Source organism: Phascolarctos cinereus, unplaced genomic scaffold, assembly GCF_003287225.1.
Source record: "Phascolarctos cinereus isolate Bilbo 61053 unplaced genomic scaffold, phaCin_HiC Scaffold_3;HRSCAF=262, whole genome shotgun sequence".
Taxonomy (NCBI): domain Eukaryota; kingdom Metazoa; phylum Chordata; class Mammalia; order Diprotodontia; family Phascolarctidae; genus Phascolarctos; species Phascolarctos cinereus.
In genome coordinates this window covers 210,663,265-210,686,969 of record NW_027555736.1, presented here as the reverse complement: position 1 = coordinate 210,686,969, position 23,705 = coordinate 210,663,265, and the positions used below count along the sequence as shown (strand labels likewise).

General features: G+C 36.7%; 1 protein-coding gene across 1 annotated transcript in view; it reads right to left on the bottom strand.

The window, feature by feature from the left end:
* The window catches only part of KCNK10 (potassium two pore domain channel subfamily K member 10), a 184,966-nt gene that overhangs the window by 73,873 nt on the left and 87,388 nt on the right, over positions 1 to 23,705 (bottom strand). Inside the window, exon 3 of the mRNA XM_021000330.2 lies at positions 11,580 to 11,697. Coding sequence (XP_020855989.1) covers positions 11,580 to 11,697 — 118 coding nt within the window. The remainder of the gene's footprint in view (positions 1 to 11,579; positions 11,698 to 23,705) is intronic.

Below are 23,705 nucleotides of genomic sequence, written 5' to 3'. Positions count from 1 at the left end.
CTGCACCGATTGCAGTTCTGAAATCTTTCAATGTTGTTTTCCTTTATGTTAACTGTGATCATCATGTAAATACTGTTCTCCTGGTTTTGCTTACTTTGCTCTACATCAGTTCACTGGTCTTTCTAAGTTTCTTTGAATTCTTTGTGATGATATTTCTCATGGTGAAAATTTCATTAATTATTCTATTAATCCAGTTAATATCTGTGACAATCTTATATTGCAGTGCTAGCCTGGGGCTGGGTATATGCCAAGCATTCTTCCCCTAAATTATGCAATTATAAGTGGGAACTATGATTTAATCACTATAGGGCCCTCCTAGTATGGTAAATCCCTCTACCAACTCAGATCACAACCTCTCCGTGATTTAACAGCTAATTCCTTGGCAATTACCCAAGGCTAAGTGACATGTCCAAGGTCACATAGCTGACATAGTGTTAGAAATGATATTTGAACCCAGATGTTTTTGACTCCATGCTCAGCATTCTATCCATTATGCAATACATCTCATCTTTCAGTAAATTGGGTTATTTATTTTGGAGTGTGTTCTTAATTGATGCAAACAGGCACTTGATCGTGATCTTAGTTATCAGTATATGAGCATCATAGTGAAATCTGACTTTGGAAGTTTCCACTATCCCCCTCCACTCACTGATTGCTGTTTCTTCTTGCCTAGGGGTTGGATCATTGGCTATTTTATTTTCAGCTTTCCATTCAGAATTATTCAAGCCTTCTATAACAAATTCTCTGAACTACAGTTTCTATTTCTTAAGCAGAGTTTCAAAGGGCCTTCATAATTGTTCCTTCTTTCAGTCAACTTTTTTTTTCAATTTAGTCATAAGTTCTGGGCTGGGTTTCTTTTCTAAATTATTTTTGAAAACATCCTTCAAAAGTATAGACTAAAAGTCTCTTTGGGCATTCCCCTTAGAAAGATCCTATTTAAATGTAAATAATACCATTGACAATATAATAAAACATGCTTACATTTTTTTAGTTGGCCCAGAATTAAGGTTACTCCCAGAATCCTCCTGGTAATTTAAGGGAAGATTTCAGATTCCCATTGCTCCATAACTGCCTGATTATTTTTGGTGAATATGTATTTTTTTCAGTCTAAGTGAGGATCTCCCCCATCCTCTGAATAGGGGAGTCCCAAATGAATGAAGCCTATAGATGTTGACTATATAGAGGGAAAAATGTTGATGGAAGGATCTGGCTTTTATTGTGTTTTTGGCTTTGTAAACAACTAAGCTTGCAAATAATGCCCAGTTCAGCAAAATCTACCTTTATAGGCTTTATCTGTTGGCCAAAGATTGGTAATGAAGCTTTTTTTGAGCATTGATTGTTCATCAGGACCTTATTAACCAAAGGTAAATGACTGTGGGGGAGAGGGAGTAGGACACTTGTGCTTGTGGCCCTGGGGCCCAGAATGATAAGTACAATGAAAATAATTCTTTCTACTTTATGTCCTTTTCCTCTTTCTGAAAAGTCTGAGCTTTATCCGTCTTTCTGGCAACCATCTTTGTGAAACAAGCTTCCAAAAGAGTAGCACAAATTGTCAATTTGGTTTTCATGTCATTATTCCTATTTGGATAATGCTAGAGAATCCCTTAGGATTCTCTATTTTTACGGCTTTGTAATGCCCCTCCAAAATTACTATCCTTTTGCATTTGAGCCAACCAAAAGTGACTCATCCTAGAATCAGAGCCATAACTGGCAATGTTTATACTCAGGGAAAGCAGCATAAGATATGGGCTCACATATCAACCTTTTAAAACAAATGCAGTTGAGTGAAGTGAAGAGTAACCCAGAGCACTGATCCCAAGTATAGAGGGCCAAGGACACCAATATGGGGAGGTCATTGCCAATGGGGAATGAAAAAGGTGTGATTGGAGAAGATCTTTACCTTGATGAAGTATGACATCTGTTAGCTAGCGCACTTTTTTTAAGAATTATGGGAAAATAAATTATTTTCACTTTTCTGAAAGAACATGAGTACTGTCAGCACCCTCTAAAAATTAGTACTCTGTTTCCAACTTATATTCACCCCCATCCTGGCTTTGGCTCTGCTTAGAATTCATCATTTTAAAATATAAAGAAAAATACATACTCCAAACTTAATTTTTAAAAAATTCATGCTATATTTTTTCCTACCATTTGATTTTGCTGCTGTGAAGCAAGTGTGCTAGAAGAGTGACTTTAGGCCTTTTAGTCATTTTAGCAAGGAAAAATTGCCGATCACATTTTGCCACTGAGAAAAACTCTTACTGAATTAATTGGGGGAAGGGGAACCTCCTATGGATAGCATAATTAATTTGTGTCAAAAGCAAAAACAGAATAATTTTTATGTCAGCCATTAGTACGGTGTCTCTCATGGTCCGATGGGGAAAAAAAATGTTGCATTTGGATTCAGAAGACCTGTATTTGACTCTTGGCTTTGTGAGAATTCTTCCTCATTTATTTGCAACTGAATTTACTTTAAAAGTTGATCTGAGGGTATATTTTATCTATTTGCTCAGAGCACCAAAATGGTTACTGAATAGTCTGTTATTCTAAGATGAGCCACCTTTTGGTCGGTTCAGATTTAAACCAAGAGTGCAAAGTCATGAAAACAGAGAATTTTAAGGGAAATATTTCACAATCCAAATAGCAGCCACATACTACCTTGGACAAGTTACATACTGACTTATGATTCCTATACTGAAGAGTAGAAAAGGCCACAAATTGTGATGTGAAAAAAAGAATAAACTAAGAAGTAAACAAATGCCTTTCATCACCTAAGCATAATCATTATGGTCTATTTCATAACCGTGTATCACTTGTGTAAAAAGAGAAGCTACTTGATTAATGCAGTGGTGAAGCCAAGATGGCAGATTAGAGGCAGCAACCCAGTCAAATTCTCCTGACATTCCCCTCGAAACAACTTTAAAATAATATTTCAAAAAGAATTTTGTAATGGCAAAGCTAACAAAAAGTCAGGACAAGACATTTTTCCAGCCTTAGACAACTGAAGAAGTTGGCAAGAGAAATCTATAAAACAGAGTGGGCCCAGCCCAGAGCACATGGAGTGGCAGTACTAGCAGTGGGCCCTGGAGGCTCACCCTTCCTCAGATCACAGCACTTTGTTTTCTTTTCTCTTTTCTTTTTTTTTTTAGGCAATTGGGGTTAAGTGACTTGCCCCAGGTCACATAGCTAGTAAGTATCAAGTGTTTGAACTCAAGTACTCCTGATGTCAGAGCTGGTGCTCCATCCACTGCACCACCTAGCTGCCCCTAGGTCACACCACTTTGGAAGCACCAAAAACTTATAGACCCTCAGAACTAGCTCGGAAAACAGCAGCACAAAAAAAAGCCTAAAGCTTGGGACAGGGCCTTCCGACACTCAGGTGAGCAGAGTCCAACTTTAACATAAAGTTCAAAGTCAAGAAGTAGGCTGGAAAATGAGCAAACAACAAAAAAAAGAACTTGACCATAAAAAGCTACTAAGACCAGGACACAAAACTCAGAAGAAGACGTCAGTGGGGAAAATAGCTACATCCTAAGCCTCAAAGAAAACTGCTAAATGGACCCAAGCCCAACAAAATTCCTGAAAGAGTTAAAGAAAGACATAAGAGTGGTTGAGGGAAAATTGAGAAAGGAAATGAGAGTGACACAAGAAAATTATGGAAAAAAAGAATTAACAGCTTGGTAAAGAGGCACAAAAATTTACTCAAGAAAAGAAATCCTTAAAGAGTAGAATAGGCCAAATGGAAAAGGAGGTACAAAAAATTCACCTAAGAAAAGAACTCCTCAAAAAGCAGAATAGGCCAAATGAAAACAAAAGATACAACACCTCACTGAAGAAAATAATTCCTTAAAAATTACAATTGGACAAGTGGAAGCTAACAACTCCATGAATCATCAAGAAACAATAAACCAAAGTCAAAATAAAAAAAAAAAAGAAAATGTGAAATATCTCATCAGAAAAACCACTGATCTGGAAAACAGATCCAGGAGAAATAATTTAAGAATTATTGGACTACCTAAAAGCCAAAGTAAAAAAAAAAAAGCCTAAAGATCATATTTCAAGAAATTATAAAGGAAAACTATCCCAATATCTTAGATCCAGAAGGTAAAATAGAAATTGAAAGAATTCACCAATTGCCTCCTGAAAGAGATCCCAAAAGAAAACTCTCAAGAATATTATAGCCAAATTCTGGAGCTCCACGTCAAAGAGAAAATATTGCAAACAGCCAGAAAGAAGCAATTCAAATATCATGGAGTCACAGTCAGGCTCACACAAGGTTTAGCAGCTTCAATGTTCAAGGAGTGGAGGGCTTGGAATGATATTCTAGAAGGAAAAGGAGTCAGGAGTACAATCAAGAATAACCTACCCAGCAAAACCAAGTATATTCCTTCAGGGGAAAAAACAGATATTTTATGAAATAGAAGACTTTCAAGCACTCCTAATAAAAAGACCAGAGCTGAATAGAAAATCTGACATTTAAATATTAAACATTAAATACTTAAAGGAAGCATAAAAAGGTAAACATGAAGGAGAAATCATAAAAAACTCAATGAATTTAAACTGCTTAAATTCCTCTGTGTGAAGATATATTTAACTACTAAGAACTTTATCATTATTAGGCCAGTTAGAAGCAGTCTACATAGACATGGGCATAGACATGCTTACAGACATATGCATGGGTGTGAGTTGATTATATTGGGATGATCACAAAACAAAAATGAAGGGATGAGAAAGAGGGATGCCCTAGGAGAAGGGAGAGATAAAATGGAAGAAATTATCTCACATAAAAGATGTGTGCAAGGAAGAGCTTTTACAATGGGGGGGCAGGGAATGGGGACCATGTTTAAACCTCACTCTCATCAGAATTAGTTACAAGAAGGAAGGGGGGGGAAATATACATATACATACACACACACACACACACACACACACACACACACACACTCATTTGAGTATAGAAATCTATCTTACCCACCAGGGAAATAGGAGGGTTACAGGATAAGAGAAAAGGGAAGGGAATGATAAAAGTGAGGGCAGATTAAAGGAGGTGGTGATCAAAAGCAAAACAGACTTTTGAGGAGGGATAGGATTAAAAACTAAGAGAGAAGAATAAACAGAAAAAAATAAGATGAAGGGAAACAAACAATAATCATAACTGTGAATGTGAATGGGATGAACCCATCCATAAAATGGAAGTGGATAGCAGAATGGATTAGAAACTGAATTGAACAACATGTTGCAGAAAGACACACACACACACACACACACACACACAGAGTTAAAATGAGGAGATGGAACAGAACTTCAACTGAAGTTAAAAAGGCAAAGGTAGCAATCATGATCTTAGACAAAGCAAAATAAAAAATAGACTTAACTAAAAGAGATTATCAGGGAAACTACATTTTGACAAAATGTAGACAATGAAGTAATATCTAAAAGGTCTCTTCTCAATTATATATGGAATTGAGTAAAATTTATAAAAATTAAAAGCCCTTCCCCAATCAATAAATTGTCAAGGAGTATGAACAGGCAGTTTTCAGAAGAAGAAATAAAAGCTATTTATAATCATGTGAAAAAAATGCTCTAAATCACTAATAATTAGAAATATGCAAATTAAAACAACTCTGAGCTACTCCCTCACACCAATCAAAAATGACAAATGCTGGAGGGATGGGGGGAAATAGGTACACTAAAGAACTGTTAGTTGAGTTGTGAACTGGTCGAACCATTCTGGAGAACAATTTGGAGCTACGCCTAAAAGGCTATAAAACTGTGAATGCCCTTTGACCCAGCAATACCACTACTACATCTGTACCCCAAAGAGATCAAAGAAAAAGGAAAAGAATCTATGTGTACAAAAATATTTATAGCAACTCTTTTTGTGGTGGCAAAGAATTGGAAATTGAGGGGATGCCCATCAATTGAAGAATGGATGAACAAGTTGTGGCATATGATTGTAATGGAATAGTTTGATGCTATAAGAAATGATGAGAAGGATGTTTTCAGAAAAACTTGGGAAGAGCTATATGAACTGATGGAAAATGAAGTGATCAGAACCAGGAGATCATTGTACACAGTGACAGAAAAATTGTAATGATGATCAACTAAGAAAGACTTAGCTATTCTGATCAACACAGTGATCCAAGACAATTCCAAAGGACTCATTATGAAAAACATTATCTACCTCCAGATAAAGAACTGTTGAACTGTGAGTGAACATGGAAGTGTGCTTTTTTCATTTTACTTTTCTTGCTTTTTATGTAATATGGATAATATGGAAATACGTTTTGTAGACTTTCACATATATAATTGATATTATATTGCTTGCCTTCTTAGTGGGTAGGGGTGGGATAGGCAGGAGAGAGAAAATTTAAAACTCGAAAGTAATTGTTTAAGAATTTTAAAAATAAAGAAATAATGGACTTTAAGAGAGACAGAAAGACAGACAGATAGAGACAGAGAGAAGCTACTTAAAAATAAATTAAGTTCATATGAAGTTCACTAAGGCTGAAACAATTCACTTCTGTTTTAATTCAATACGTTGTCAACTAACTGCACAGCACTGTGCTAAGTGCTTAGGACATACAAAGATGAATAAGACATTATTATACAATTACTATATGCTTTATAATTAATGTTTTACAGTGTATCAAACAAATGAATAGTAGTGATTTCATAAAACATGAAATTTAGGATTTTGCTTTTTCCTTTAACTAGTGGGTACATATAGAAATGCCACGTGTATTTAGCAATCTCAAGAAATGGTTCTAATTTTTATTTGATTTTAAACATTTTTGTTAGAAACATAGTATTTCCCAAAGTCAGAATATTTTAAGCTTTAGTAGATTGTTATTTTAAACTATTATTTTTAAGCCATGAAAGCTTAAAACTGCACTAAGACTTTTGAGAAAGCTTGTGCTTCTAAAATGATTTGGATGTTCCACTGACTTTTAATAAACAATACATTAAACTTTTTCTTTGTAACTCAGGGACCTAATTATGGACTTCAGTTATTATATTATTCCATAATATAATATTATCTTCAAAGGCAAGTGAGATTTAGAGGCTTTTTTGCCCCTAAATAAATGACCCCAGGGTACTGACCTTTCCAATTAGTGTTTCTGCTGTCTTCCTTCTTTCAGTCAGCTACCATTTTATGCTATTGTAGCTGGGTTTGCTTCTAACAGTCCCTAATACTTCTCTTCTGTAATAAACTAGATCAGAATTTATAGCTGCTAGAGGAAACTAGAAAACCCAAGTTAGTCTTATTTTGCACATGTCTATGGTATTATAGGGGTTCCTTTAGTCTCAAACCGTGATTTCATTTATATAGGAAAACTCTTGTGAAAATTCTCTCCATTAATACATTTCAACATCTCATATGTTAGCATATAGTCTTAGAGGCTATTGAGAGTTGCCTGAGACACTAAGAGGTTAAATTACTTGCTAATATGTCACATAGCTAGTATGGCAGAGCCCCCCATCCAGCATTGACCTCACTGTCTCTTGCTATGCCAACTAACTCATTAAATCTGTTCAATTTTTAAAATACTCCTAAATCTCACAGAGCCACTCATTCTCATAAATAAGACAGTTGGGTTCTAAGTTCACTTATGCTGTCCTTCCCTTACCCCTGGTGTTCCATTTTTCCTAACAGAAACCACCAGAAGCTCAAAATGATGCCATGTCATGGCTTTGTCATCACTACTAGACCTACATAAGCTAGTCGTGTAGGCTGGGGTTGGTTTGTCTCTGCATGACCCTCCAATCTCTCCAGAGATTTAGAGCCAAAGACACCCACCAAAACTGCCAGGAACCCACATGAAGACATAAGCACAAAACCATATGATGTCATCACACTCAGATTCTGTGTACACCAATCATTCTCTCTTCTTCTTGTTCTCAAACTAGTGTTCTGTTCCCATGTACACTCAAAAACTGATTGACATTCTATTATAAACACCCACCCCTACTACACCAATTACCAGCGACAAAATAACATCCTCACCATGCTTTATGAGGGGCAAGAGGCTGAGGGAGAAGGGAACAACAAACAAGGTGCTAAGACTCCCTTCAACTCAATTTCCCAGCTGCTATCTCTTCAGAGCCTGTTAATTAAAACATAGCCTACTCCTCTTCTTTCACTTAAATGACTGGATTTTGTGACATCTGTTTTTCCTCATTGTCCAAATTTCTGTGCTCATTTCCAGGTTCATGTCTTCCAGACAGTTAAGGCTGTTTGCTGGAACTTCCTATCCGATAAATGGGGAGTTAATTTATTTACTTTTTTAAATTCTGCAATTAAAAAAAGGGGGAAAAGTCTAGCATCAGACAGAAACTAAGTTCCATCTATTAATGTCAAATGTTTTCCAAGAACGTGATTAACGTAAGAGAATTCAAAGATCCTCTAATTTTTTACGACTTTCCATAGTGTGTCAGGCTTGAATCCCTGTGGTGTGAACTGCAGGGTGACATAAAGTTTTATTTCCATTTGAACTCCTGAAGCTGTTTTACAATCCCTGCTGGGCAGCTTTCCACAACTTTTGGAGTTCACCTTGGATTTTAGCTAATGGCAATGTACTACCACCATAATCTACACGGGACAAGCAGCTTTCTAGGGAAGGAGGATATCTTTTTTTCCTTAGAAATCCTCCATGCCCATGTCAAAATCACCATGTCTTCTAATTGTAGCAAGTAATGCTCTTAACTTGGCTATTGGAGAAACAGGTCATCCAATCTTGCTAATAAATCCTTCAAGGTTTTTGCCACACAGACTCAGAAGCTTACAATTCACATGCAGAAGAGTTTGACTTTGGGTCTCTGGGCTAAAAGAAGACCAACAGGAAGAGTACAAATAGTCACTCCACTAGTCACTGAAAGGAAAAGCATGAGTAGTGTCAGAGGTGATGTACAGACCATTACTTGACTAACAGAAAATTATATCTCTGCTGGTGGTACAGTGTGAAACACTTCAACATTAGGGTGCACATGGACCACAAAATGATCGGAGTTTCAAAATTTTAAGTTCAACCAAAATCTCTGAGTCTGAATAATTGTTTATCTTGGAAGCAGCTGGGAGGCATAGTAGATAAAGCACTGGACGTGGAGTCATGAAGACCTGAGTTCATATCTGGCCTCAAACACTTACTAGCTGTGTGACCCTGTGCAAGTCACTTAACCTCCATTTCTTCAATTGTACAAAAGGGATAATAACAGTATCTATGTAGCAAGACTGTTGTGAGGATCAAATAAGATAATGTTGGTAAGACCTGGCACAAAATAGGTACTGCAAAAATGCTTGTTCCCTTCCTTTCTCAGACATAACTGTGAGGAAAACACTTCTTAAAAATTGTATATGCTCTTATTATGAATTCAACAAATACCAAGGAACATGAACATTTCTAAATACAAAGAACAGAAAAACAGAATTGTATATGAAATTGTGATTCTCACTATATACAGATAAAAGTATATAATCAGTTCAACATGTTAGTTCTAGACCTGTCTCACTTATCTACGTTGCCCTCTAAACTTCTCTCTGATCTCTTCTGTGCATTTTCTTTAAATGTTTCACAAATGCTATTTTCTTTCTTCTTTCTGACATTACCATCATATTCTTTCCTTCCCCTTCCCAGTTCTCTTTCCACAAAAAAGAAAGAAAAAGAAATTAACCTTCCCTTGTAATAAGCTAGCATTGTCAAGCAAAACAAGTCTCTACATATTGGTCATATCTGAAAATGAAAATTCATGCTACACCTCTCATCCATCAAGATGATGAGAATCATGCTTCATCATGAGCCCTCTGGAGTCACGGCTGTTGTTGATCAGATTTCTTAAGTCTTTCAAAGTTGTGTTTCTTTACAAAGTTGTACTTGTTGCAATAGAGTAGAAAGACCATTGACTCTGGAATGAGAAGAGCTGGGTTCAAATCCCGCCTTCAAATGTCACACCAGCTGTGTGATTTGGGATAAGTCATTTAGTCTCCATTGACCTTACTTTCCTATAAATCTATAAAATTAAGAGATTGGGCTAGACAGCCTCTGAGTTCCCTTCCAGTTCTAGTATCATGATCCTAGAGTCACCTCCTTTTGCATCAGTTCATAGATCACTTCCCAGTTTTTTCTTAATCCCTTCATAATTTTTTGCAGTGAAATAATATTCTATTCCATTAATAATCAATGATTTGTTCAGCCATTCCCCAATTAATAGACACTTCCTTAGAGGAAAGTGTCTAATAAACAGTAAAGCATTTTACAAGAATAAGCTACTGTTGATATTGTAATTATTATTCACTCTACTGTTTCATCAGTCCCTTTCAAGTCTTTCAAAACACCCCTTAACTCTACTGTCTTCCCTCTGTTGATTTCCTAATTCATCCTACATATAGCTTGTTTGTACATAGTTGCCCATTGTCTCCACATTAGATGGTAAATTCCATTGGATCAGGGATGTCTTTTGCTTTTCTTTGTATTCCCAGTCCTTAGCACAGTGCCTAGCACAAAGTAGGTGCTCAATAAATGTTCATTGATCAATTGATTGAATGTTCTCCAGTTCTCCCTTCTAAAAGGCAGATTTCTTTTGTTCTGTTTTTAACTTTTCCTGGAAGACCCCACAATCAAAGAATAGGTTTGAATATAGGCCACACATTTATCCCCACATTTGATTTGCATAAAACTGAAGTGTGAGCTTGCAACTTGCATACTTTTTAAATTTTTTGATACATGTATATACATACACATAAAAATACATAGACAAACATATACACACACATATACATATACATATACATATACATATACATATACATATACATATACATATACATATACATATACATATACATATACATATACATATACATATACATATACATATACACATGCATATGCATATGCATATGCATATGCATATACATATACATATACATATGCATATACATATGCATATACATATATACATATACATATGCATATACATATACATACACATATACATATGCATATACATATACATATACATATACATATACATATACATATACATATACATATACATATACATATACATATACATATACATATACATATACATATACATATACATATACATATACATATACATATACATATACATATGTATGTGTATATACACACACATATGCATTTTGGTAGGTATTGTGAAGGTGAATAAAGTACTGGACTTGTAGTTAGGAAAAACTGGATTCAAATCCTGCTTCTGACATTTGCTAGGTATGTGACCCCAAATAAGTTATTTAACCCAACAAGTTACCCTCTGAAGGGAAATAAAATGCCTTGTGGCAGGAGTTCCCACAATGGGGAATACCCTGCACTGACAAAACCACAAATCATGTATCTATATATTTTTTTTCTTTCACAGATATACCATTTTAGGGTTGAACCCCACATCTGAGTATTGTTAGAATATGACAGCTCTTTATATATCTTGAATGACTCTTGAGGTTTCATGTTTTCATGTGAAACTTTGGGTGTGAAGGTGGCCAAGCTTTCTGTGAGCCTGTCACTTGTATCAGTAGTAATCTTAATCAAAAAAAGGAGTACCTATGGTGGTGATGACTGTCCCAGCAAAGAAAAAGGCACTTCCAAGGTCCCAGTGACTACTGTTGTTGGAAGAATTTCCTATTGGACTGACTCCAGCATTGTCCGCATCGAGCGCATGCTGCAAAGAAAGAGAGACAAAGTGAGCCTTGCTTCGAAAAATCATTTCTTCTATATTACATTTTCATCATGTCATTCCAGTGATCTAGAACTCTTAGTGGCTCCTCACTGACTATTAGAGCAAGTGCCAATTTTTTCTCCCAGCATTCAACATTCATTCTGAAGTGGCCACGTTTACCTATCCAACCTCATTTCCCACTACTTCCCCACATGAACCCTTCATTCTTCACTGCTTCACATTTATGTTCCATTCCGTCCCACCTCTTTGCTTTAGCTCATGCCATTTTCCCTGCCTGAGGCTCAGCGTGGTCTTTTGAGTCCTGGACTAAGAATCAAGAGATGTGGGTTATAGCCCTCGTAAGGGTCTCTTTCCCTCGGCTTCAGTTTCTTTATTTATCAAATGAGGGAATTGGATTAGATATTCTCTAAGGATCTTTCTAGTTATAACATTCTATCTATAAGTCTAGGGGATGCTATTTCCTCTCCTCTCTAGCTTTCCCAATCTTACCCATCCTTCATGTCTTCTATAAAGCCTTCCTCAAATACCCTTAGCCCATACCAATCTATCCCTGTTCCTCTCCTCTGTGGTGATTATCTATACCAACACTTTTGCATCTAATCACATAGTGTTGCTTTCTAATTATTTTATGTGTTTCTACGGGCCTCAGTTTCTTAATCTGTAAACTGTGGACATTGAACTAGATTATCTCTAAGGCCCTTCAAGCACTAATGTAAGGCCAATAGAATATGGACTGTTTCTCATATTCTTTTTGGATTACCACAGTATATAGCATAGTGCTGAATGAGTGGGTGGATGGATGGATGAATTAAGAAGAATTTATTAAGAACTTACTATATGCCAGGCACTGTGCTCAGGGATGGTAATACCAAAAAAAAAAAAAAGCAAGAAAGTTCCTGCCTTCAAAGAGTTTATATTCAGTTAGGAGAACAAAATATATATATATATATAGGAATGTTATACTAGGGTATAGTGCTTTGGGCAAAGAAATCACAGAGATGATGAATGGAGAAATATGACAGTTGACAAGTTCTTTACAAGAATGACAGTGTTAACTATTGTTCAAATTGTAGGGATAATAATGCTGGGAGTAACAACCTCATAAGGTAGTCATGAGGATCACATAAGATGATGTACATAAAGTGCTTCACAAACTGTAAAACTTTATGCATTAAGTAGGCAGTATGGCACTGTGAGTAGAGAACTGGCCATAGAGTCAGAAATAATAATAATAATAACAATAATAAAAATAATAGCTAGCATTTCTATGGCACTTTAAGGTTTGCAAAACACTTTTAACATGTTCTCATTTTATTCTCAAGACAACCCTGGGAAATAGGTGCTCTTATTATCCCCATTTTGCAAATGAGGAAACTGAGGCAGAAGAAGGTTAAGTGACTTATCTGAGGTCATGCAGCTAATAAGTGCCTGATGCAGGATTTGAACTCAGGTCTTCCTGACTCCCACTCCAGGGCTTTATCCACCTCACTTGGAAGAATGGGGATTAAGTCTAGAATCTGACACTTAATCTCTCAGTGCCCCCAAGTAATTCTGTAAGACTATAAATTTCAGAGTTGTTGCAAATCCATATCAGTTAAGAAATTTCTTCATTGGAAGTTCTCTACAGCTTTGAAATCAAAAGTCTGCTTTTTTAAAATGCTCAGTAAATGTTCGTTATTGCATGGAAGTTCATGAGTTTGGGAGGAGCAGATCCCATACAAATAAAAAAAATCAAGGGAAATACTCACTACCCATGAGTTGAAAGTGTTATAGATGGAAAATTAATGGGTGCAATCAGGTAAGGATCAAATAGAAAGATGAATTTTCACCTAAGTTGAGATTCCTGAGAGATTTCCATTAGGGCTTGGTGGGAGAGGAAAATGAGGATGGAAGGGGAAGAGTGGGAAAAGGAGGTGAAGAACAATTAAATAATTAGAGAAGGGAGACTTGAGTAGAAGAGATGATGTAACTACTGAGCATAACTGAGGAAAATCTATATAGAGACAGTAATAAGTAAATAAATGTTGTTGAAATGTGAGTATTTTTGCACCAAGTAGCTCACAGTATTAACAGTTAAAAACTATGCATAATGGCTATGTCTGGATGGTACCAAAACATCTGGGCTAAAATGGAAAATTTCAAACCCCTGTATATTTTGTTTATGTGATACTGAATGTCCAGATGTTTGGAAATAGCCAGCCAATTGACTGAGCAGTTAAAAAAAAAAAGCTATCATGGTTAAGTCACTTTTCCATTGCTTTCTGCTTTTAAAAAATGTGTGAAATATTACAGAAGACTATAACCAACCACTCCTAATAACATAAATCCTGAATTCCTGGAGCTCACAGTCCAACCATTTAAAATTGCATCAGGTTGTGATTTTATTTTTTGTACAACTTATAAGCTATCTTTTTAATGATAAGAAAGGGCAGCTAGGTGGTGCAGTGGATTGAGTGCCATGGCTAGAATCAGGAAGACTCATCTTCCTGAGTTCAAATCTGGCCTCAGATGCTTACTAGTGTGACCCTAGGCAAGTCACTTCACCCTATTTGCCTCAGTTTCCTCATCTGTAAAATGAGCTAGAGAAGGAAATGGCAAACCACTCCAGTATCTTTGCCACGAAAACACCAAATGGAGTCACAAATGGGGCCACAAATGCTCCCTATTGGGACATAACTGAAATGACTGAACAATAACAACTGATAAGAATGATTTATTTACAGAACATAGTTTAAATCACCCTTATGGCACAACTGACAAATGGACCACCACACTTAATTGTTTCAGTTGAAAAGGATGATGTGTCCTTTCTGCAGAGAAATTAACATTTTCTTCAGTGTAGTCAACATGGCTCAGTGGCAAAGACAGCTAGATTTGGAACCATAGGACACATTCTTCACATTCTGGCTCCACTAATTGCTACCTTTGTGACTTTAGGCAAGTCAATTCATCCCTGTGGATGAAATGCTCAGTTCCTCATCTATAAAATAAGCAAACTGAACTAAATTACTTCAAAAGTCCTATTCAGTCCTAAAACCATGATCTTGAGTTGCAAGACAACCGAAAATCAATGTTGCAACCAACATTTTAATATATTGTAGATCACAGCACCATCGATGGAGACTTGGAAGGTCCCTAGGAGGGACCTCAGAGGCTCTCAGCCTCATTTTACTTTCGATAAAACATCTCAATTCCTCTTCAGTTTTTGTAGTTCTACATTTTCAAGTATGCAAAGCACGTAACATAAATTACCTATTTTGAGCCTCTAAACCAGGGGTGGGGAACCTGTGGCCTCAAGGCCACATGTGGCCCTCTAGGTCCTCAAGTGTGGCCCTTTATCTGAATCCAAATCCTGGATTCCTTCTGTGAAGTTTGGATTCAGTCAAAGGCTGCACTTGAAGACCTAGAGGGCCACACATGGCCTCGACGCTGCAGGTTCCGCACCCCTGTTCTAAACAACCCTGTGGGAGAGGTATACAATGCCCATTTTACAGATAAAGAAACTGAGGTTTGAATAGTCATGTAACTATAATTATCAAAGGCAAATTTTTATTCCGGGTTTCCCTGACTCCAAATCTAATACTCTACAAATTATGCTATAATGCTTCGTAAAAAGGCCTTTGGAGCAGTCTTGAGTATTTATTTTCTCATAGGGTCATTACCTAATATTAGCCATTTCTCTGAAACTGAAATGAATACCTTAATTCCTATTAATTTCTAAGGACTACAGCTGTACCTCACATTAAAAACATCCAATATATGTAAATCTAGATTTATAGAAAAAATCAGCTAGTTAGGGACATTTCTTTGCTTTTTAAAACTTCACAGAATGAATCCATCATTTGGATTCAGCCAAAGGGCCACACTTGAGGACCCAGAGGGCCTCAAGGCCACAGGTTCCCCACCTCTGGCTTAGAGGTTCAAGATTTGGTAATTTACATTAAGTGCTTTGCATACTTGAAAACGTGGAACTATAATATTCCTTTACAGGGTTCATTTTTAAATATTAAAATTAAAATGATTTAATTCATACAATTCTGAAGAAAAGGCATCATAGTACAAAGTAAAGAATACTAGATTTGGAATCAGAGAACTGTGTTTGAATACTGTCTCTATCACACATGAACTTGGGCAAGTCACTCAAACTCTATGGGATTTATTTTCATCATCCATAAAATCAGGGCATTGGACTAATAAACTCCATTCCAGCTCTAACTCTATGATTCTATGACCCAGCGTCTAATGTATGTACATATGTACTAGCAAATGTATGCACCCAATAGAACATAGTACCATCTAAGCTCCTTTAGTACAGCATCCAGGAGAAGGTGGTCAATAGTATCAAATGCAGTAGACAGATTGAAAAGGATTAGAACTGAGAAAGCCAATCAGATGTGGCAACTAAGAAATCATTTGTAACTTTGGAGAGAGTAGCTAAATTGAACAAGGTTGAAAGCTAGATGGCAAAGAGTTGAGGAGTGAGTAAGAGGTGAGGTGTAGGAGTTTGGCCGAGAAAGGGAAGATAGACAGGACCATAATAGTGTGAGTGGATGATAAGGTCTAGTTAAATTTTCTTTTTTAAGGATGTAGGAGACTTGAGCATGATTGAAGGCAATAGAGAAGGAGCAAGTTGATAGGAAGAAGGTGAAAATTCCAGCAGAAGAGGAGAAGATGATGATTTGAGGATATAATCTGCTGGAGAAGAACAGAAAGGATAGAATTAAGTGCAGATGCACAGGGGTTGCCCTTGGCAAGGAGAAGGGCTATTTCTTTGTCAGAGACTGGAGGAGAGGGAGACAGAATGAGAGAAGATGTCATGGGATTTTAAAGTAAAGAAAATAAGAGAAGAAGGAGCTTATGTAGAAGCAAACTTCCAATCGCAGTCTCTCCTCAGTCCAGTACCAGTGGTTTTTTCTGCTATGTTACATTATTTCATAGGGTTAGATAAGCCTAGTGTAACCTCCTCCTAAAAGCCCATATGGCTGCATGAGTATTTCCTCAATGCTTGAGATTTATTATTCAATGTTCCATGCCTGAAATTCCACATGGAGTTGGTAAGAGCTTGGAAGAAGAGAGATCCTAGTATTCTAGCTCCCTGTTTCAAGAGAGAAGACATGCAGTTACAGGCTATCTTATCATGGTCCCTTACCCCTATTTTACTATACAAGGGACTTCAGGGAATTTCCTCTTGAGTGAGGTCTTCCCAATGAGAATGTTAATTCACTTTGTGTATTATCTGGTATATATTCTCATCTGTATGCCTTCCCTGATTTCTGTTTGGTATTTGCTTGGATAAATGAGTTTATTTGCTATATGGAGAACTGGCATCTGGTAGGAAGGGAGTCAAGTCTTAGATAAATAGCTTGGAGCACACTTTCCGCATTAAGGGATGGTGATCAGGAGCTCAGTTTGAACTTAAAAATTATTTCCCCTAGACTAACAATATTTAAAGGAGTGGACAGATACAATTCTATTCTGGAACCCTTTCTCTCAGTACAGCAGAGTGGCCAGGCTCTGTTCCCAACCTCATGACTTAGAAGGAATAAAAGACTCCCTTAGAGAAGGGTGAGCAAAGGAGATACTAGAGATGTCTATTCATGCCTCCCTGAAAAAAACAACTAGACAGAGCCATGTGGACACATATAACCTATATGGGCAAATACACAGTCTTATACCATCTAGCTGATGTCAGGACAACAAGGCCTAAAAATGTCTCCTAACATCCTTGTTCATTCTACTAGTTCTAAAAGTTATCAAAAAGAAATCTAAACCTACACTGAGTGAAACATTTCTATAGCTGATCTGAAAATGACAAGATGTGAAGGGAGAAAATAATTCAATTCCGAGGTCAACAAGAATTCAACAATTCCATAGTGCAATAATTCCATTATCATTCCACATATCAAGGTCCTGAATATTCAAAGATGATGCTAAAGTGTTTCTGCTATGCTGGGATGAATTATGATGCCCAAGGGAATACTAACTGTCTTAGGCTTTTCTGCTATGATCTGTGCATCCTGTGAGGTAATTTATTTCTATGTTTCACTATTACCTTCCTAAAGAAAAGAAGGCTCCATCCAGTGGTAAGTTGGCAGCAGGATGACTGAACAATCAAAGCTGTTCACACCACAGGAAAGTGCCTTAATAGCTTTTACTCCAGGGACAAAAGGCAAGAATTTCATTCTGTCAATGAAATTAGAGCATGAGGCCCACAGTGTGTTTTTTCTAGAGAACTCTTGGGAATTCATAATTTATGATTCAAGTTGGTTTTTTTTGGGGGGCTTGTGGTTTCAACAATGTAGTAAAAATGAGAAGGCTCTTTACCATTAATGGGGAGGAAGAACACAGCACTCTCTTTGAAGTGGGAAAAGATAATTGGTGAGCTATATTCACCACAACTCAGAAATATTATTAAAGGATCAAAAGGTGGTTCCTGCAGATTCTGTGGATCCCCAAGTTCCTATTGATCTCTGGACCTCCTTGATTTCACTTACTTAACTATATGGTTGTGGGTAAAGGGCTTTAAGTGAGGGATAGAGGACCACAGTATGTATAAGAAGCTCAATATTAATTTATTGACCACAAACAGCTTTTCATTAGCTTTCTTCAACATTATTTCAGTTATGAATAATCCACAAGAGACAAAATAAAGATCTTCAGGGTTCCATGGGGCTAAGAAAAACTTCACACTGAGGTAACAAATGTGTTTGGTAATGATGTTCAATTCAATACAATCCAAATCAATTCAGCATTAAGGGCCTTCTTCATACAAGATGCTTTGCTAGATTTTTGGGATACAGAGATGAAAAGCCACTTACTGCTGTCCTCAAAAAGTTTATACTCTAGCAAGGAAGACAAAACGGATTATTGATTTAGAGCTGGAAAGGATGTGAAGGATCATCTGGTCCAACCGTTATTTAACAAATGAAGAAATTTGAGGCCCAGAGAGGGGAAGTGATTTTCCCAAGGTCACGTGCACAGGAAGAAGTAAAGGCAAGATATAAAATCAAGTCTTCTAACTCTCAGTCTACCACATCACCTACTCCAGTGTGACAGGATAGATACAGAGACTGGACTCATCACTTCAACTGACAGAGGGAACTCCCAAGTGAGGAAACTCCTACTACCAGTGGAAGTTGCCATCTTCTCTGAATGAGATAGTCTTAGTGAGTTGCCAAGAGCACTCAAAAGTTAAGTGGCTTGCCCAGGAATCACATTTCTAGTATGTGTCAGAAGCAGGACTTGAACTCAGCTCTTCCTGGCTTCAAGGTCAATTCTCTATCCAGTATGCCATACTTTTGTAAATAAGTATTGTTCTTATTGTTCAGTCATATACAACTCTTCGTGGCCCCATTTGGGGTTTCCTTGGTAAAGACAAACAGGGTTAAGTAACTTGCCCAGGATCACAAAGCTAATAAGTTTCTGAGACCAGACCTGAACTCAGGTCTTCCTGACTCCAGGCCCAGCACTCCATCCACTGCACCACCTAGATGCCCGTGAGTGAGCATATATAGAAGTATAATAAAAGGATAGGATGAAATGGGGAAACAGGTTATAATCCAACATGGCTGGGACGTGAAGAGCTCATAAAAGGGAATACTATCAAATAAGGCTGGAAGAGCCTTTATCTTATATGCAGGAAAGTCATTCTTCAACTTCTGTTGTTCTTTTTTTCTCTCTCAAAAAACTGACACATTTAGTCCACCTCCTACCTATGGTAGTGAATAGGCTAACGTATACAAATGCTGGGATGCCTGAAGAGCTTACAGAGGAACAGGAAAGGAAAGAGGCACAAGTACTCACTGTTCCCACCCTCATTTCACTTGTTACTCAGCGTATAGGTGGGGAAGCAGTCAGTCAGAGCAGCTATTCAACTAAACTAACTGACTAATCTGGTAGTGCCATCTAGACCTGGTCTTTGAGATTCCTAAGGACACAGACTTTCATGAAAAATAAAGACAAACAGGAGGTGATGGGGAGAAAGAAAGAAGAGACACTTGAATTTATTTTAGCTCCACTGCCCAGTTTTATTAAATGATGAATAAAAATACACATTGCATCTACTTTTGTCTTGCTTCAGTTATAACTGTTTACTGTGGGTTTCTCAGGGCTTAATTCTATTGCCCCCAAGTTAACAATCCTTTCAATAATAAACACAGCCAATGAGACTTACCCTGTACTTCTCTCCCTACCCCTATAACTATACACCAGAATAAAATAGAACACTAATGTCTAACTAGACCAGGGCATTTGCTGAACCCTCTTAAAATAAGGAGAAGCAAAGACATGGAGATGATACTGGAGAGATTCAGAATCATTTTTTTTTTTTGGCCCAGAAGAAAAGCAATACAACTCCATCAAATGAGCTTGTGAGAATTTTTTCAATGAAATACAGAATGGCCAATATGGGAGACTGCATGTTGTATTTGAAACCTGAGTTCAAATCCCATCTCCAGCTATAATATTTACTAGTTGTTTCACCATAACTAAGTCATTTAATCTCTCTTAGTTTCAGTTTACTTATCTGTACAATGGGGATAGTAGTAGCTAACTTAGAAGGTAATTATGAAACTCAAATGAGATGATATATAAATCATACTTGAAATTTCTGTATAAATGTCAGCTAGTTAATTCATTTTAATTTGTAACATGTAATGTCTGTTTTCCATACGAAGATCAGACAATTTCAAGTGCCACAATACAGGTAATACATCTCACCTCCTGGCTTCATTAAGGAAAAACTAAAATTTCACTAAGCCCACAAGAAAATTAACCTCTTGTATAAGTATTCCTTTCATCTTTTTAACCAGTTTCCAAAAGAAAAACACGAGTTTACAAATAAACAGAATACTCTACTCACAAAACAGGTCATACCTGGTCATAAAATGGTAAATTTTTAAAAGGCAGAAATTATATATGCTGTATATATATAACAAATACAATAATACTAGGGGGGAAATAACAACAGGAATCAAATATATTAAGCTCATGGAAACTATCAACTGTCTATTAAATAACAATTGAATTGAATACTTCAGTGAAGCTGTGCTCTCTTAAAAGATGGTACTCCTTCCAATAGTGCAGATCATGTTTTCTTATCCCATCCAATTCCTGTTCAGGTACTTTTCAGACATCCTTCAAAGTGGATCTACCTAGTACATCACCCTGAATTCCTTTTAACATTCCATGGCTACTATATACCATTTGTTTTCCCAGATTCTCACTCCTTGGCCAATCCATCCCCTGATCCAATCATAAATTCCCTGGCAATATTCCTTACACCATTTTGTGCACACATCATTTTTAGCAATATGCTGCAGCCTATTGATATTCTATGTTTCTCTATGGCCCTTTGGATCTCCAAATTTTTATTCTTGGAAGATTTTGGTGTTCATGATTTATGAATACACTAGTTTTAAGATCAATAGTGTTAAGTTGCCATGTGAGTGTGTATTGTGTGTGAGAGAGACAGAGACAGAGACAAAGAAAGACAGAGAGACAGAGAGAAACACACACGCAAGAGGGAGACAGAGACAGTTGAAGGCAACACAGTTGAAAGATCTGCATAATTGTCCAAATGCAAATCAGAATGGAAACTCCTTGAGGGCAGGAATTATTTTGTTCTCATCTATTTTCCTAGGACATAGCAAAGTGTATAGCACATAGGAAGTTTTCAATAAATGACTGGTGAATTGAATTTCATTGAAAAAAGCCTATTCTCTTTCTCCCATTCAATTCTACATTCAACTTACTATCCAACTGCAGGACCTGTTCAAAATATATGTTGCTGCTGTTCAGTCATTCTTCAGTTGTGACTCGATTCTTTACGACCCCATTTGGGGTTTTCTTAGCAAAGGTACTGAAGTGGTTTGCCATTTCCTTCTCCAGCAAAAAAAAGAAAGATACTGATAAACTAACTCAGTGGGCTGTCTGTTCAACTATATAACACAATCCCATAATATTCATCCATTTGGGCTTTCTTGTATGGATTTAGGCTAATCTCTTTTTAGGGGTCATGAGTCTCAGTGAAGAATTTCTGCAGTCTCAGGATCACAGAATCACAAGATCTTAGAGTCCAAAGAGACCTGGGTGGCTATTTTGTCTAACTATACCCAAAAAGAATTTCCACTATGACATACACAACAAACGATCCTCTGAGGGAACTCTACTTTATAGGCAGCCCAATTTGCTCTTGGACAACTCTAATGATTAAGAAGGTTTTCATGATATCAAGCATCTTTGCAACTTCCACATATAATCTCTGGTTCTATATTCTGAAGCAAAATGAAATAAGTTGAATCCTTCTTCCATATGATAGCCCTTCCAATATTTGAACACAGCTATCATGTTCCCCCTTCACCTTCTCTTCTCCAATTGAGCATTTCCAAGTTCTTCAACAAATCTTCATATGATATGAACTCAAAGGCCCATCATCATGCTGGACGATGTCCTCTAGATGTTCTCCAGCTTATTAGTATCCCTTGTAAAGTGTGGAACACAGGAATGAACACAATAATCTAAATGTGGTCCGACCAAGGCAAAACACAGAGAGACTACCACCTCTTTATTCTTGGAAGCTGTCTCTCTCTTAATGCAGCCTCAGATTACAATAGCTTGTTTGACTGCCATATCATACCACTGACTCATATTGAGCTTGACGTCCACAGAAACCCCAAATCGTTTTCAGATAAACTGTTATCTACGTTTCTTCCATCTTTTACTTGCAACATTGATTTTTTTTAAATTGTTAATCTGGGGTTAATTGAAATCAGCGCAATGATATTCCAGAAGAATCTGCAGGACCTCCTCATCTATGATTTGTCAGCTATAGGTCTCCCTGCACAGGCTATTTTTCATGACAGTGCTGACTTACACAGAGAGCCTACACCCCATATGCCTACGTACTTATCTCTACAAAATCTTTATGGGAACAGTTTATACAGGTATCAATATCGTTGTTGAAAGTATGAGAAGGAGGGGCAGCTAGGTGGCACAGTGGATAGAGCACTGGCCCTGGAGTCAGGAGGAACTAAATTCAAATCAGGCCTCAGACACTTGACACTTACTAGCTGTGTGACCCTGGGCAAGTCACTTAACCCCATTGCCTTGCCAAAAAAAAGAAAAAGAAAGTATAAGAAAAGAAGAGTCAGGCTTTCATAACCACTTTTTCACACCATATCTTTATAATCATACAATTAACTGAAGCATGTTAAGAATATAGATGTCACTGTGTTTATTTTTGTGGATTTTTATCTACTCTAAGCAGAGCAAAATGTAGCTTAAAAGGCTCACCTGCAATAAGTTGTCTCCCAAACATTTGTTAAGATCATACAAGATTCTCAATTAGATGTAATAACAGAGAAAACTGATAATCTGAGTATCAATATCAAGTGAAAAATAAAATTTGATCACTTTTAAAGCAGAATAGTTGAAAATGAGCATAATACCAATATCTTATCAGTATCAGAATATATGGGATGCAGTCAAAGAAGTTCATAGAATTGAATTTATGGTGTTGAGTGCCTATATTAATAAGAGAGGGGGAAAGGAGACTAAAGTAATTGTCCACAGCTAAAGATATTAGAAAAGGAATAAAATAATAACCTAAAAAAATACAGAAAAGGAGAGGTGATAAGAGCAAAAAAGAAATAAGTTCAATAGAAAATTGGCTTAAACATTAAAAAAAGAAAAAACCCTAGAAATAAATAAATATGGTATATTATCAAACATACTTTGTATTAATTCATTTTGATTCAATAATTAAACACTTGCCTTCTGGGGCATAAAGGAGCAGGAAAAAAATTAGAAAATTGTATGTAGCCTGATTTGACTGGAATATAAGGAATGAGGAATAAAAAATCAGAAATAAGGCTAGGAGGGTAGAGTGGAGCTATGTTATATAGACAATTGAATTGATAAATAAACCCAAGAATTGGGTTGCTGTTTTTGGTTTTTTGGGGGTTTAAAAAAACACAAAGAAATTTACAAAC